This window comes from Rana temporaria, chromosome 2, assembly GCF_905171775.1.
Source record: "Rana temporaria chromosome 2, aRanTem1.1, whole genome shotgun sequence".
In the NCBI taxonomy this organism is placed as follows: domain Eukaryota; kingdom Metazoa; phylum Chordata; class Amphibia; order Anura; family Ranidae; genus Rana; species Rana temporaria.
Genome location: NC_053490.1, coordinates 99,081,065 through 99,097,093, shown reverse-complemented (window position 1 = coordinate 99,097,093; position 16,029 = coordinate 99,081,065). Strand labels below are relative to the sequence as shown.

Here is a 16,029-nt window from a genome sequence, read left to right as displayed (position 1 = left end):
GTGTAACCTATTTTTGCTGTTATTTTTCCCACCCCTCGAATTTTTTGACACTGCTTGGGGACGTCCCTAAGGTCAATGAAGGCTGTGTCCGTCTATGAACGAAAGAGAAAAAAGGATTTTTGTACTCACCGTAAAATCCATTTCTCTGAGTTCATAGACGGACACAGCACCCACCCCTCCTTTGTTTGTACTGCTTGTTACGAACTGAGGCTGCTAGAGCAGGGTGTGGGTTATGCCTGGGGGAGCCACGCCCCCTGGGAGGAGCGGCATGAAGGAAAGTTTTTAACACCTTAAGTGCTGTAGAATTCTGCCTAAATCTCCTGGTAGGAAGAAGCATAACCCTAAGGTCAATGAAGGCTGTGTCCGTCTATGAACTCAGAGAAATGGATTTTACGGTGAGTACAAAAATCCTTTTTTTCTCAGTCAATATTCTGTATGACATCTTGTCATCGCTCTGTAAACTTTCTTTAGTTTATAGTAAAAATGGTTTATAATGTATAATGATGGGGCCATACAGCACTGCTAAACACATCCGATTTCTATATTTTTGCACGGTTTTAGGAGGACTGATGCAAAGTTTGCTGACTCCTCCCCTTCGCAGCTTGACCCGAGTAAGAGAGGGGATTTATTTATTTATTTGACCTTCAGCAGGAATATTTTATCAGAAATGTCACCCCGTAAAGTTGTTTTATTTGTACATAGATTTTATATTGGTATTTAACATTTTCTCTTTATTTGTTTTATAGCCTGGTAAATAGGGAATTGAGTATAATTATTCTGATATTTATTTCTTTCTCATACACTCAAGGACAAATTGCTGATAACCGCCATTACAATTAAAAAAAAAAAAATGCCATAAATATATCCCCTATTTTGTAAACGCTATAACTTTTGCACAAGCCAATCGGTATACGTTTATTGGGATTTTTTTTTACCAAAAATATGTAGAAGAATACATATTGGCCTAAATTGATGAAGAACTTTTTTTATTATTTTTTTCAAATACCACCAAAAGAAAGCTCTGTTTGTAGGGGGAAAAAAAGGGGGACATAGATTGTATTTGGGTACAGCGTCGCACGACCACGCCGTTTTATTGTCAGTTAAAGTAACGCAGTGCCATATTACAAAAAATGGCCTGGTCATTAAGGGGGTAAAGCCTTCTGGGCCTGAAGTGGTTAAAGTGATTGTAAACCTCAGACATGAAATATAAACAAAGCATATCCCTCTATAATGTGCACTTGACTCAATTAGGAGCACCAAGTGTAATTTCTGTCTGCTGTTTCATTCCTCTGCTATCAGCATGAATCACTCCTGACAAGTTTTCCTGACACCAAGAGAAATATGGTGACAGGGGAGGGATCGGATTGACAGCCTCACCTCTGTTTCTGTGTGGAAGGTGGGGAGGGTGTTGTTTTTCCTTCCAATCAACTCCCAGAGCTCTCCTCACTGGGCTCTACAGAGTGTAATTTCAGCTCTCCATCCCCTTTTTTTCTGAACTCTCAGATAAGCTTCATAATTATGCACTTTGAAAGGATGTAGAAAAGAGAAGACTGCAGATAGACAAATACACCTTGTGTAGGAGTATTTATTTAATCCCTGTGTATCACCTGAGGCCAGTTACTTCACTGGTATATGTAATGCTGCATACACACGAGTTTTCGGGTTGTAAAAAATGACATTTTTTTTAATGTCTTTAAAAACAGTCGTGTGTGGGCTCCAGAGCATTTTCTTTATCGTTACATCACGGGACACAGAGCGGCATTCATTACTATATGGGTTATATGGAGTACCTTCAGGTGTAGACACTGGCAATCTTCAAACAGGAAATGCCCCTCCCTATATAACCCCCTCCCATAGGAGGAGTACCTCAGTTTTTACGCCAGTGTCTTAGGTGTTAGTCATGGTTTAGCTTGCCTCCGCATCCTTGGGATTAGGTGAGCTACCGGTTCTGTCCAAAAAAGCCTGCGCGCTAAAGTGGTCAGTAACCGGACCCCAAACCCTTGGGGTATAGCCCATAATGCTTTCTTTTTAAAGAGAGCTGGACCCTGGGCCCAGAACTTAGAAACCTTTGGGGCGCCTAATGTTTTCTGTTTGCCAGGGTGCTGTATGGGCCCAGGACAGTGGATCCTTCATGGAAGAAGAAGGTTCCCAGGGCCTGAAGGTCTAGACATCCCCACGGAGATGGGGGAAGATTGGACCTCTTGCTTGGCAAAGTCCTGCGGCATGGAGCAGGTAAGTAAGGGGAAAAACCTGCGGGGCTTGGCTCTTAGCAAGTTTTTCTGGGAGGTCACAGGGGACATGCCTAAGGTTATGCATTGCATCTGGCAAACCAGTCACATATCATGAAGATAGGATGGCTCTATATGTTATATTTCCCCATAAAAGGTGACCTCCCTGGTAGTGTTGGAAAAGCTGTGAGTGGGGCCTTTTATGTACAAGTGTATGTGTGTGTCAGAGAGCTATGCTTACCTGCAAGCCTCCAGGCGATGCTCTATCCAGTCCTCTCCCTCATGCCTGCAAGGCAGGCAAAACGCTGACCTCCTCGTGTGTTCACAGGCCTGCGGCTGCAGGAACAGAGAGGCCCTTCCTCCCAACCCCCCCCCCCGTCGCGGGCGCGCGCGCGGTGCGCGTGCACGTGTTATAGACGCATTTGGCGCCGTTTTAGCTGGGGGGGGAAGGGCGGGTCAGTGGTTTAAAGGAAGGGGCGGCCCTTCCTTAGATGCCACAGCTCATTCATTTCTCTGGCTTAAGGGAGGAAGGACTGGAGGGAAGCACGGGGCGCTGAGGACACACAGTGGCCAGAAAGAATACTACAGTCTTCAGAAGATTGTGGTTTAGCCTAGGAATAGGCTGGTTTTCTTTTCCATCTCATAGTCTTTTCTTTGGCAATACTACTCAGGGGGATAGAATGTTTTTTCTTGCCTAGATTGAAAAAAAAAAAAAAAAAAAGAGAAGAAAAGTTTTTCTTTGAAAAAAAAAAAAAAAAAAAAAAAAAAAAAGTGTCATCTAGGGTAGAGGAAACATTTTTTTTCCCCCAAACAGGTGTTTGGGCATTTAACTATTATAAGTCCCAGGTACCAATAAGTAGCAGGTGTACCTCGGTATTGTACCATGGCATCAAGATCAGAGGGTACAAAAGGTGGGGATTCCCCCGCAGAGTCTGAGGTCTCGGATAGAGCTATGCCGCTGCTTTCCCCACAGGGAGCCGTTGGGCCATCGGGGTCTGGGGCTAGAGCTGACGCGAGTCAACCCAACCCTAAGGTGGTCACGGAGGAGGTGTTACTCGCCTCTTTAAATGAGATGCGGAGAAGCATGGGAGAAATGATAGCCGCAGCCATGCGGGGTAGTAAGCGGAATAGATCTCCGTCACCCGTGCGCGGACCCTCGGAAGAGGAGGTCCTTTCCTCTGGGGAATTGGACGACCTATTGGACAGAGACCAAGTAGGTTCAGGGATCGAAGATCCGGATACAGAGGAGTCTGGGGCAGTCTCCCTGAGGGAGAGCTGGTGGATTCAGGGCTTGACGGACTTGGTCCATAAGGCATTCAACCTGCCTGTACCAGATCTCCAGGTATCGACGGTTTCAGCTTTGGGCTCACTGAGGGCGCCTCAAAGCAGGGCTGTGTTTCCGATCCATCCTCTCTTAGAGGGAGTCTTGTTCCAAGAGTGGAACAAACCAGACAAGGTTTTCTTTCCACCTAAGAAATTTTCTGTCTTATATCCTATGGAAGAAAAGTTTTCCAAGAGATGGGCTTCTCCTGCAGTAGACGCAGCCATCTCATGTGTTAACAAATCGTTAACATGTCCTGTAGAAAACGTACAGGTTTTCAAAGATCCAGTTGATAGACGCTTGGAAGCCCTACTTAAGAACTCCTTCACTTCTGCAGGGGCAGTAGTACAGCCAGCCGTGGCTGCGATTGGAGTCGCTCAAGCTTTATCGGATCAATTTAAACAAATGCTTGAATTTATTCCTGCCGAGCAGGCAGAAGAATTTTCGGATGTCCCTAAAGCCATATGTTTTACGGTAGACGCAATCAAGGATTCTATCCAACAAGCGTCACGTTTATCATTATCCCTTATCCATATGAGAAGACTCTTATGGTTAAAAAGCTGGGAGGCTGAGCCCCCATGCAAGAAGCTCCTGGCAGGGTTTCCCTTCCATGGAGGACGGCTCTTCGGAGAGGACTTAGATAAATACATTCAGACCATTTCAAGCGGCAAGAGTACTCTCTTGCCAACTAAGAAGAGGGTTCAGGGGCCTGCGTTTAAACGACAGTCCTCCCCTGGGCAGGGGCCCTCTAATGCCAAGCAGTATCGACGGCCTCCTGCAAGAACAAACTTCGGCTTCAACAGCAGATCAAGAGGACAGGCTGTTAGGGGCAAGAGGCAGTGGTTTCGCAAGCCGGCAAAACCAGCCCCCAAGTCTACCTCATGAAGGGGCGCCCCCACCCACGAAGGTGGGGGGAAGGCTGCGACTCTTTTCGGAGATTTGGGAAGCCAGCATTCCCGACGAGTGGGTACGGTCTTCCGTGGCCACAGGCTACAAGCTAGAATTCCTAAGGTTTCCTCCTCCTCATTTCCAGGAGTCGAGGATTCCAAACGATCTGGAGAAAGGAGCCGCATTAAAGTCGGCTCTAGATCATCTACTTTCCCAGGAAGTGATAGTAGAGGTACCAGTCCTGGAACAGGGGCTGGGTTTCTACTCCAACCTATTCATCATCCCAAAGCCCAATGGAGATGTCAGGCCAATTTTGGACCTAAAGATGGTAAATGCATACTTAAAAGTCCGCTCATTTCGGATGGAATCCGTGCGGTCAGCAGCTGCCACACTCCAAAAGGACGACTTCATGGCGTCCATAGACATAAAGGATGCCTACCTTCATGTTCCAATTTATCAGCCACATCAAAGATATCTACGCTTTATGGTGGCTTCGCGTCATTTCCAATTCGTGACGCTTCCCTTCGGGTTGGCTACGGCCCCCCGGGTGTTCACGAAGGTTCTAGCTCCAATCCTAGCCAAGCTAAGGATCCAAGGGGTCACGATCCTAGCATACCTGGACGACCTCCTAGTCATAGACCACTCGTCTCCCGGCTTGGAACGAGCAGTGGCCCTCACGGTCCAATACCTCGAGAGGTTCGGCTGGGTCCTAAATCGAGAGAAGTCAGCATTCCAGCCCACAAGGCAGTTGGAATATCTCGGCATGAGATTAGACACAGAACAACAAGGGGTGTTCCTACCTCTGAGGAAGGTCAAAGCCATCAAGGAATTAATCCTACTGGTTCTAAGCAAGAAAGAACCGACTATTCGCCTATGTATGAGATTACTAGGCAAGATGGTGGCTACTTTCGAGGCGGTGCCATACGCCCAGAGCCACACTCGCATCCTGCAGGCAGCCATCCTGTCAGCATGGAGCAGAAGGCCACAGGCCTTGGATATCCCGTTGCCTCTCTCATCAAGAGTCCGACAAAGTCTGTGTTGGTGGTTAGACCCTCAGAATCTACTGAAGGGGAGGTCTTTCAGCCCAGTGGCTTGGAAGATAGTGACCACAGACGCCAGCCTGACGGGCTGGGGAGCGATTGTGGATGGTTCCACTCGCCAAGGTATTTGGACAAAGCTAGAGAAGCTTTTACCCATCAACATCTTGGAGCTCAGAGCTGTTCGACTAGCCCTCAGGGCTTGGACGTCGAAATTGCAGGGGCTCCCGGTGAGAATTCAATCAGACAATGCCACGGCAGTGGCATACATAAATCACCAAGGGGGGACCAGGAGTCAGGCCACTCAGAGAGAAGTGAGCTTGATTCTCCTATGGGCAGAGGCTCATGTGCCCTGCATATCGGCAATATTCATTCCCGGAGTGGACAACTTTCAGGCGGACTTCTTAAGCCGCCAGACTCTATGGCCGGGGGAATGGTCTCTGCATCCACAAGTCTTTCAAGCACTCTGCCAAAGATGGGGAGTGCCGGACGTGGATATCATGGCATCGAGACTCAACAAGAAGCTAGACAGGTTCATGTCCCGCTCAAGGGATCCGATGGCCTGCGGAACCGATGCTCTGGTTTGCCCTTGGCATCAGTTCAAGCTTCTTTATGCGTTTCCCCCGCTCCAGTTACTACCCCGCCTGCTGCGCAGGATCCGGGTGGAGCACATACCAGTTATCCTGGTAGCTCCAGCATGGCCCAGAAGGGCTTGGTACTCACTAATCCTAAGGATGGTAGTGGGAAACCCTTGGACTCTGCCTCTAAGGCCAGACCTGCTATCGCAAGGTCCGATCCTCCACCCTGCCTTACGGCATCTAAATTTGACGGCCTGGAAGCTGAATCCTTGATTCTCAGGGGTAGAGGTCTGTCTCAGAAAGTAATCTCTACCCTAATCAGAGCCAGGAAACCGGTCTCTAGGGTGATTTATCACAGGGTCTGGAAGGCCTATATAGGCTGGTGCGAGTCCAAGCTATGGCTTCCTCGCAAGTTCACCATAGATAGAGTTTTAAGTTTTCTCCAGCTAGGAGTGGATAAAGGATTGGCATTAAGCACAATCAAAGGACAGATTTCTGCCCTGTCAGTGTGGTTTCAGCGGCCACTGGCCACCCACTCGCTGGTTAAGACCTTCCTTCAAGGGGTCTTACGTATTAAACCTCCAGTTAAATCCCCGCTTTGCCCGTGGGATTTAAATCTTGTTCTGTCGAGTTTACAGAAACAACCGTTTGAGCCGTTGGCTGAAGTTCCTTTGGTTCTACTGACAAGGAAGTTGGTGTTTTTGGTTGCCATAGTTTCCGCAAGAAGAGTTTCGGAACTGGCAGCCTTATCCTGTAAGGAACCATATCTTATATTTCATAAGGACAAGGTCGTTCTCCGCCCTCATCCTTCCTTCTTACCGAAGGTCATATCCAGTTTTCATTTGAACCAGGATTTGGTATTACCATCCTTCTTCCCTAAACCTACTTCCAGAAAGGAATGGTTGCTGCATACCTTGGATATTGTCAGGGCCATGAAGGCCTATCTTAAAGCTACAGAGAAGATCCGGAAAACAGATGTGCTGTTATTCTGCCGGATGGGCCCAAGAAGGGGCAGGCAGCTGCAAAGTCCACCATTTCTAGGTGGATTAAGCAATTGATCACTCAGGCCTACGGCTTGAAAGGGTTGCCTCCTCCAGTATCATTAAAGGCTCATTCTACTAGAGCCATGGGCGCCTCCTGGGCAGCACACCACCAGATCTCTATGGCTCAAGTTTGCAAGGCGGCAACCTGGTCTTCTGTCCACACATTTACAAAATTCTACAAGTTGGACGTAAGAAGGAATACTGATACTGCCTTCGGGCAGGCAGTGCTGCAGGCTGCAGTTTGAGACCCTCGGATTCCGGGGGCTCCTCTTTTTTTGAGTTAAATTTAAAATTTAAGATTATTTTTCTCTAAGTTGGATTTATTATGATTTGAGTATATCTCTAAATTAAATCCTTTTGTCTTGGAGATGTTCTCCCTCCCCTCATTGTAAGCATTGCTTTGGGACATCCCATATAGTAATGAATGCCGCTCTGTGTCCCGTGATGTAACGATAAAGAAAAAGAGATTTTTAATACAGCTTACCTGTAAAATCTTTTTCTTGGAGTACATCACGGGACACAGAGCTCCCACCCCTCTTTTGAGGACCATTTTGGGAGGCATACTGCTTGCTACAAAACTGAGGTACTCCTCCTATGGGAGGGGGTTATATAGGGAGGGGCATTTCCTGTTTGAAGATTGCCAGTGTCTACACCTGAAGGTACTCCATATAACCCATATAGTAATGAATGCCGCTCTGTGTCCCGTGATGTACTCCAAGAAAAAGATTTTACAGGTAAGCTGTATTAAAAATCTCTTTTTTCACAATGTAAAAAATGGCCATTCGAAATTTCGAACATGCTCTTATTTTTCACGTCGTTTTTAACATTGTAAACAATGGTCATGTGTGGGCTTTAATGACGTGAAAAAAATGCGCATGCTCAGAAGCAAGTTATGAGACGGGAGTGCTCGTTCTGGTAAAACTAGCGTTCGTAATGAATTAAGCACATTCATCACGCTGTAACAGACTGAAAAGCGCGAATCGTCTTTTACCAACACAAAATCAGCTAAAGCAGCCCCAAGGGTGGCGTCATCCGAATGTAACTTCCCCTTTATAGTGCCGTTGTACGTGTTGTACGTCACCGCGCTTTGCTAGAGCATTTTTTTTCACGATCTTGTGTAGGCAAGGTAGTTTTAATGATCGGGTTGAAAAAAACTTTGGCATAAGGGTTTACAACCACTTTAATGCTACTGTTACAATAAGTGGTAGCATGAAACTTATTTTAACAGAGCATATTTCTTGCATGTTGTTGTATGGGAACCTCAAACAGTGTCTCTTGTGACCTTATTTATGTTAGTCTAACATAAGAAATATTTCTCTGATCATTGTGGTTGTTCTTACACCATATTAGTAAATCCATATGGTTGTCTGTGGTAGACTTTCCTTGGAGGTGTGCATATTCTAAAATGTAATAGCTTTTGCAGACAACAATACTATGGGTCCCTGCTGTGGAGTTATGGAACATTTTTTTTCTAAAACTACATTGCTGGAATTTTCTCTTTTGAATTCACCCACATGATGCTGTCCAAGATATAATGTCTAATTGGGGCTGATCTTTTTTTCAGGTGCTTATGCATTCGAAACTGAGCGGTGGCAGAGAAATGTGTACAATCTATACGATGCTATGGTGAATGAGATTAGTCAGATTGGCAGCAGAGGAAAATACTCTTCAGGATCTCGGAATATTGCAGTCAAAGAGAATTTGGTGGAATTGATGGCAGATATTTGTCATCAGGTAATTGCCTTCCAAAAGGCATTTAACATACACTTCTTATTTACTATAGGGCAGGGGTGTTCAAACTTTTTTTTTTTTCAAAGAGGCCAGATTTGATGAAGTGAACATGCATGAGGGCCGACCATTTTACTTGAAATTCTTTGAACCATTAAAATTCGGTCTAAGGGTGTTGGTTCGGGCAACTAATACACGGCCCAACAAGAATTATCTTGCTTTTGTGGATGTGTGGTGAAGAGATGAGCTCAGGTGTGTTTTTTTGATATACCGTATTTATCGGTGTGTAACATGGACCTTCACTTTAAAAGGGAAGTTTCAGGCAAAACATTTTTTTTTAACTAGAAACTGTGAAGCAAAATAAGGGTCAGTGCCCATCTGCAGTCTCACCATTGCCATCAGTGCAGCTTGATCGATGCCCATCTGCAGCTTTAGAGGGGGCGGGACAAACGCCAACAGATTACATACAGGAGAATCTCCTGTTTACCCAGCAGACTCTTTAATACAAAGTCCCACCTCCTATGATAGACAGAACAGTCGTCCAATGTCAGCCCAGGAGACGGGACTTCTATTACAGACGCCGCTGAGTAAACAGGAGATTGTCTTGTATGTAATCTGACGGCACTCGCCCCACCCCCTCCCTGTCCCCCTCAGAGGCAGCGTCAATAAATACAGTATATATTTTTTGTGGCCCCGGGGGGGCCACAAAAGATATATATATATCCAAATTACCAGGGGGGCCACATTAAACCAGAACATGGGCCGCAATTGGCCCATGGGCTGGACTTTGGACATAGCTTCTATAGGGTAAGTGTATGCCCAGCCAAAACTTTTTGGCTTAGTATTTGGGTAAGGGTTAGAACCCCTAATGGGTTTTTCTGCAATCCTAGGACTCTGTTGGAGAGATTGCAGCTCACCTACCAACAGTGTTTCATCAGACAACAAGTGTGGGGAGCTGTGTAACAGCAAAAAAAATGCTATTTTTAGTAAAATATGCTAAACCCCTTGCCAGCTTTTTTTTTCTTTCTACCCGTGTCCCTGATGCAGAATTTTCTTCACTTCCTGTCTAAAACTTGTCACTGAGACAGAAAGGGAGGACATTTCTCTCTAAGGCAACCCCATACAGCAGTACAGAATTCTTTCCCACTCTATAAAAAAAAAAACTAGAAAAAAATACATTACTTACTGGACATACACTTTTAATCTCATTTCGGGGCAACAAGTTCTTGTTTGTAGGCTGGACTTTGTGACATACCTGCATTTTGTTTTTATCGCATGCAGTATCATGCAATCTGAACATTGACTACATTGCTACAGCTTGTCAGCAAAGTATTGTTAACTTTGTTACTGACCATAGATTCCTGTTTTGAGACCTTGTAGTTCCTAAACACCTGGAGGGCCGTAGTTTGAAGACCCCTGTTTTAGAACATCACCCCACTGTTGTGATACTGCATGAACCAACCTTAGAAGTTTAGTCCACTCAGCAGGTATAAGAGGATAGGTGATTATACTTTTTATTTAGCCTCAGTTCTCACTACGAATCCCACAGGAAGCGCATCGCTTTCCTGTTCAGTTCACATGCGATTCAGTGTGGTGTGATTTGAGGCCATTCATTTTGAATGGGCTCAAATCGCACCACCATGCACCAAATTTGGAATCGCACTGCAACCGGATCGCATGGTAGTTTTGTACCATGTGAATCCGGTGGAGGCAAACGTACTGTGTTTGTGAACTGCATTTGGGGTGTCCTTAAGATTGCACTGAAAGCAGTATGCTTTGAATGGGGCATACAGATTGTGGGTTTCCCGCACAGTGAGCCTAGGCTTGACAATGATATTGTATTAAAAAATTCTGGAAGTTTCACAACTTTGTCTTTACAAAGGAAAGTGTTCAAAACTTGTATTTATCATTACGATCATGGGTTGCTTCCTTTTATTATTTATACGTGTTATTTTTATGTATGAATGTGAAGATTGCTTACTATATGGCCTTTGGCTTTGGGCCTATAGACACATTAGCAGATTTTGACGGTGTTTTTAATTATTATCTTGATAACATTGTCAGTATTGTAAGGGTACATTGGTAGGTGTGTGTGTGTGTGTGTGTGTGTGTGTGTGTGTTTTTTTTTTCTCAGAAAGGGGCTAAAATCTGGGGCTGAAGTGGTTAATAAAGTACCGTAATTAAAAAAATAACCTATGCATGTACAGCCTTTCTTGTATTATGGTTTCCCTGTTGTCCATTTTGTTAAATGTATGGATGATAAGCCTGTCTCTTTTCTTGATCAGCTCTTCACAGAAAACACTCGTATTTTGGAAATCACTCAGGCCTCTTTTGCCGTGACTCAGAGGGATCCATCTGCAAGTATGGTGCCAAGCAAGCGTCGAAGGATCGAATTGGGCTGGGAAGTGGTCCGCGAAAAACTTCAACCATCAGAAAATGATTTTGATGTGATTCCATGGTAATAATAATACAGGGTTTGGACAGATGTTAGCAACAGATGAGTGGGGTTTTGATGGTTCAGGTCAAGATGTAAATACTTTAACAATGCCAGCCTTTCAGGTATATGTAGACCAGGGGTGCCCAACTTTTGAAGAGCGAGGGCCACTAAGTGACTTGGTAACCGGTCACGGGCCACAATGAGCAGAGCGGGTGGATGGCATGTCTGTGTCTGCTCTGCATATGCACAGCGGACACGGAAGCAGCCCACGATACTTTTTTAACGGATCGTATTGGAGGTAGAACACAAGTCGGTTTATGTCTGCCACTACTTGGAAGTGAATGGAGGGTCCAGTTGGTCGGACTGACCGTGTGAAAGCGTCCCAAAGCTGCTTTCACACTGATGCGCTGTGGTTTACCCGCACCACGGGTGCAACACGGTGTATTTTTGGGCTTTCCTGCACTTTGCAATGGTCTTCTATTATATTCTGCAGGTTTGGTGTGCCTTTTAGAAAGCTCACCAAACTCGCAGGTAATAACAGAAGTCTATGGCTCAGTGCAGGTAACCCTCAGGTAAACTGCTCTGTACCTGCGGATCAGTTTGAAAGCAGCCCAGTAACCACTGCAGAAAAGATATGCCCATATATACACTGTGATTTTAGTAATAAACTGACCTTTTAATAACAGTATTATATCCTATTGTATTCCATCCCAGAGCAGGAGGTCGCGGGCCACATCAGAGGGCTCCGCAGGCCACCGGGTTGGGCACCCCTGATGTAGACCATGGTGGGACATGCTGGGGAAGCTGAACTATGCAATAGTTTTTTTTACTGCTTTGGCTGTTGTTATTCTTTGGAAGTTAATATAGACCAAATGTTCTATATGAAACATGGCCTCTTTTTTGGGTTATAACCAAACCGGTTCCGCAATACAGATCTCATCATAGTTGACCACTTTGATGCAGTCCCTGGTACCCATTGATGGACTCCTGTTTTAACTCCTCACCTTTTTAAATTTGGAATCGTTGATAACTTCCTGTTTACAGTTTATGATGACAGAACCATTTTTGAACTTAACAGATAATTGTCTGACAGATGCGTTGTGTCGGATAATCCGACCGTGTGTATGCTCCATCAGACAATTGTTGGTTGAATTAATGACAACAAAAGTTGGCTGTTCATGCTCACCAATTGTTGGGCAGTAAATCTGTTACGTCCGTTTATCTGATAGTGTTTACGCAAGTTCGTCCAACTAAAATCCAAAGTACAAACACGCATGCTCTGAGCCAATGCTAAAGATCAGATAACAATAGCAGAAGTTGCCCAAAGTGTGGCGGTAAAGAGCTTAAAAACCATGTGGTTTGGTGAATGTTGGCTGAAAATGTTGTGCCGTTTTGTATGAAGAAGAAGTTCATGACCAACGCCCTTCAGACAAAAATCCACGGAAAAGTCAGATGGAAGTCGTGATCGTGTGTATGAGGCTTAAGATGTTTATAGGAATTTGAGGTTTAAGATGTTTTATAACTGTGGCAGTGTTGCTGCTAATTCCTGAGTTTATGAACTGGCATATACTATAAGCAGGTGGTTGAAATGCTGGTTCATATACACGTGTGTTTTTTTGTTTTTAAATGGCAATACCTTATACAAGGTCATATGTTATATCTTTGTCTTAAAGTGTGTCAGGGCAAAAAAAAAAAAAAGCAAGCATACACTCCTCGCCAATACTCACATGTGTCCTTGTCTTTCATTCCTTTGAAGACCCTGCAAGTACAGTACATTCTCTCTAAACCTGCTAGCAATGCACTCGGCTCTTAATTTCTTGTCATGGGCTGACTAGACCAAGCACTTTAAGGCTGCATTCACACTATAGCGTACTGAATCGCAGCGTTTTGTCCCGCGAATTGCGGTAGCAAATAGCGGCGTTTTGTACCGCGATTTGCGGCGACAAAACGCCGCGATTGTGAATGCAGCCTGTGACCCCCTCGATGGAGATGGTTCACATCTCCTACCCGAACGCTGAAAGACGCCTGAAAAAAAGGTCCGGGACCTTTTTTCAGGCAGCAGGCGTCCGGCGTTCGGAGTGGAGATGTGAACCATCTCCATAGAGGGCAATGCTAAAGCATCCCTCTGGCGTGTCGGGGCGGCAGCGGCGTTCACACTACAGGCGTATATACGCCTAGGTGTGAACGGGGCCTAAGTTGACTAAGTGGTGTCAGCCCTGCCCAGTTGTCTTTTGCTAAGCTACTCAAATCAACCCACTGTGCTTGTTTTTGCAACAAAGATGCTTATATCTTTTTGTATATATAAATCCAAGATAAGAACTAAGGGGGCTAATTAGACTCCTTGAGATAACACAAAGCGTGAGCAGGACAGCTCTGAATTTTTGATATGATCAACAGGTATTTTTTTTATTATTTACTATTAATAGGAACTCCAGGAAACATCCAAGTTGCAATGCTGACATACCTATACAGTACATATTTGGCTTTTTATTTTCTTTTACCAGAGTTGTATTAAAATGAGAATAACAATTCAATACAATGTGGATTGGAGGTTCAGAATGAAAAGCAATACAAATTCCATACATCTGTAAGCAGTAAAGGTCCAGGGCTGGGACTAGTGAACAGCAGATGGAATATAATTTACCTTTGTTTTTGAGATCAGTGAGCTTCTGATAATGTGTGGCTGAAACAAAATCCTATAGTCACCCCCTATAAAGATAGTTTAATCTTCTCCTTTTTTACCTGCCATTCTTCTGCTACAAAACACAGCCAAGCAGGTGACAACCCTATTATCTGATTTCATTTAAATGCTTCTATGTCATTTCTTTTACTGCAGCCTGCTTATTGGCCAGAGTTTTGGAAGCATCACACTGCTAATGTATTATCAAATGAGCATACAGGTGACACAAAGTTGCAGTAGGAAATAAAGCACGCCACCTTATGCAATTTTCTCTCCTTCAACCACTGGTTGAACTTGAAGGAAAGAATATTGCTTGATTCCCCCATAAATACAGTCAGTGTTGATGGGGGAATCCTTCCTGCTGCTGTGCTGTTTTATTTTGCTAGTGGAAGGATAGCTGCCAGCAGTGATCAAACGGAATAAAAAGGCTGGTTGTACTGAAGTTGATCGATTTCAGTACAGCAAGCCTGTTCATAGCCTGCCACCTGTACAATCAGCCTGCCCATAGATGGATCAAATTCAACCGGTTCCTGCTGAGCCAGCTGAATTTAGATCCGTCTGGGGCCAGATGTAGGGTGCCATCCAGTGTGTGACAAGAATGGTTAAATAAAAGGCAACATTTTTTGACAATTGCATATAGTATATGTATTCCACCTGTGAATTCCCAGGTTTGCTTTGCGTTCAACTTTTGAGTGGGTTAACCTTTTTTCATTCTCTTTTGTTGTTTATATTCCCAGGTTACAGATTGTAGCTTGTTTAATCGCACGCCACCCAGACAGCCTTCCGAGTATGGAGATGACACCACTACTAACCATTCTCCACCAGCTCCTGGTCCAGCAGAGGCGAGGCGAGCGTGCAACTTTTGTACTGAGGTCTCTGAAAGAAGTGGCTGTTTGCCAAATGCAGAAAAATGATGTGATTATGACCCCAAAGTCCGATCTTCACAAACTGTGGACTAAAATTTGGGCTGTGACGATTCGCAGCATTAGCTCTCCGCAGACGGAGCCTGAAAGCTTTGCATTGTTGGGCGTCATGTTACAAGGGGGGCTTGTATCTGCAGACAGGGACTTCTGGAAAATCTTCTCGGGATCTGCTGGAAAACCCTCCAGGTAAGTGTGTGTGTGTGTTTGGTTTTGCCCTAAAGTTACCTTGTTGGCCCTGAAGTTGACCAGCTTCATACGCAGCCTGGAGTTTGCTGGGAGAATACAGTGCATGTGTGTCTTGGGTACACTAAAAAACACACTAAACACAGAGGACTATCTCTTTTGAGGAAAAAAAAAACACTAGCATTTTTGTTTCTGTTTTTTTTTCTATTTCCACTAAAATCTATGTACCCCCACAACTAATAAAAGTAGTGATAGTATTTGGCTATGTGGTATTTTTTATTTTATTTTTTATTTGTTTTTCATTTAAGTCAGTACACCAAAAATTCCTGCTTGTAATAAGTTTGTGAGAAATGTCCCTGGATGTAAAATGGTTATTGTGTGTCTTGTTGATGTATTGATGTCATCTGTGTGTCTTTGTTACTCTTAGGATAATACAACATTATTTAGAAATACATTTAATACATACAGTATGTTTTATAGCATTTCAGTTAATATAAAATGTTTTTTTTCAGTAGACATAAAAATAGGGGTACACCCACAACAGAACATTTGAGTTTTTATAGGAGAAACGGTACAGCTGAAGCTGTTTACCTTTTGACTCTCTCTCTGTAATAAAATAAAAACTCTCTAGGAGCCCTTCTGAACAAAGCAGGCATATAAATATGAAATATTCGTATGCAATGTTTCAGGTTTACCTAGTGAAATTTTTTATCATACCTAATTATATGAAATATGAACCCATATGACTAACTGCTGGTTACTTTCAGCTCTGCAATGCACTGCTTAAGTGTGGCCCTGGCTCTGACATCCTGTGCTGTCCCAGATTACCTCTCCTCCGGCCTGGAGCAACATGTCCATGAGATCAGTGGGGTTAAAAGACAGCTGAAAGAAGAGATCATTACGTGGTTACTCTTTGGCAGCCAGGATGATGAAATGGATGATGCCAGTGAGCATGCTCCTTGTATTAATAAGTGAGTATAAAC

General features: G+C 44.3%; 1 protein-coding gene across 2 annotated transcripts in view; it reads left to right on the top strand.

Annotated features, from left to right (window-relative positions):
• Positions 1-16,029, top strand: part of ATM (ATM serine/threonine kinase) — a 213,738-nt gene that overhangs the window by 26,939 nt on the left and 170,770 nt on the right. For both annotated transcript variants that reach the window (XM_040340578.1, XM_040340577.1), the window contains exons 8-11: positions 8,660-8,829; positions 11,109-11,281; positions 14,678-15,049; positions 15,814-16,017. In XM_040340578.1, coding sequence (XP_040196512.1) covers positions 8,660-8,829; positions 11,109-11,281; positions 14,678-15,049; positions 15,814-16,017 — 919 coding nt within the window. The remainder of the gene's footprint in view (positions 1-8,659; positions 8,830-11,108; positions 11,282-14,677; positions 15,050-15,813; positions 16,018-16,029) is intronic.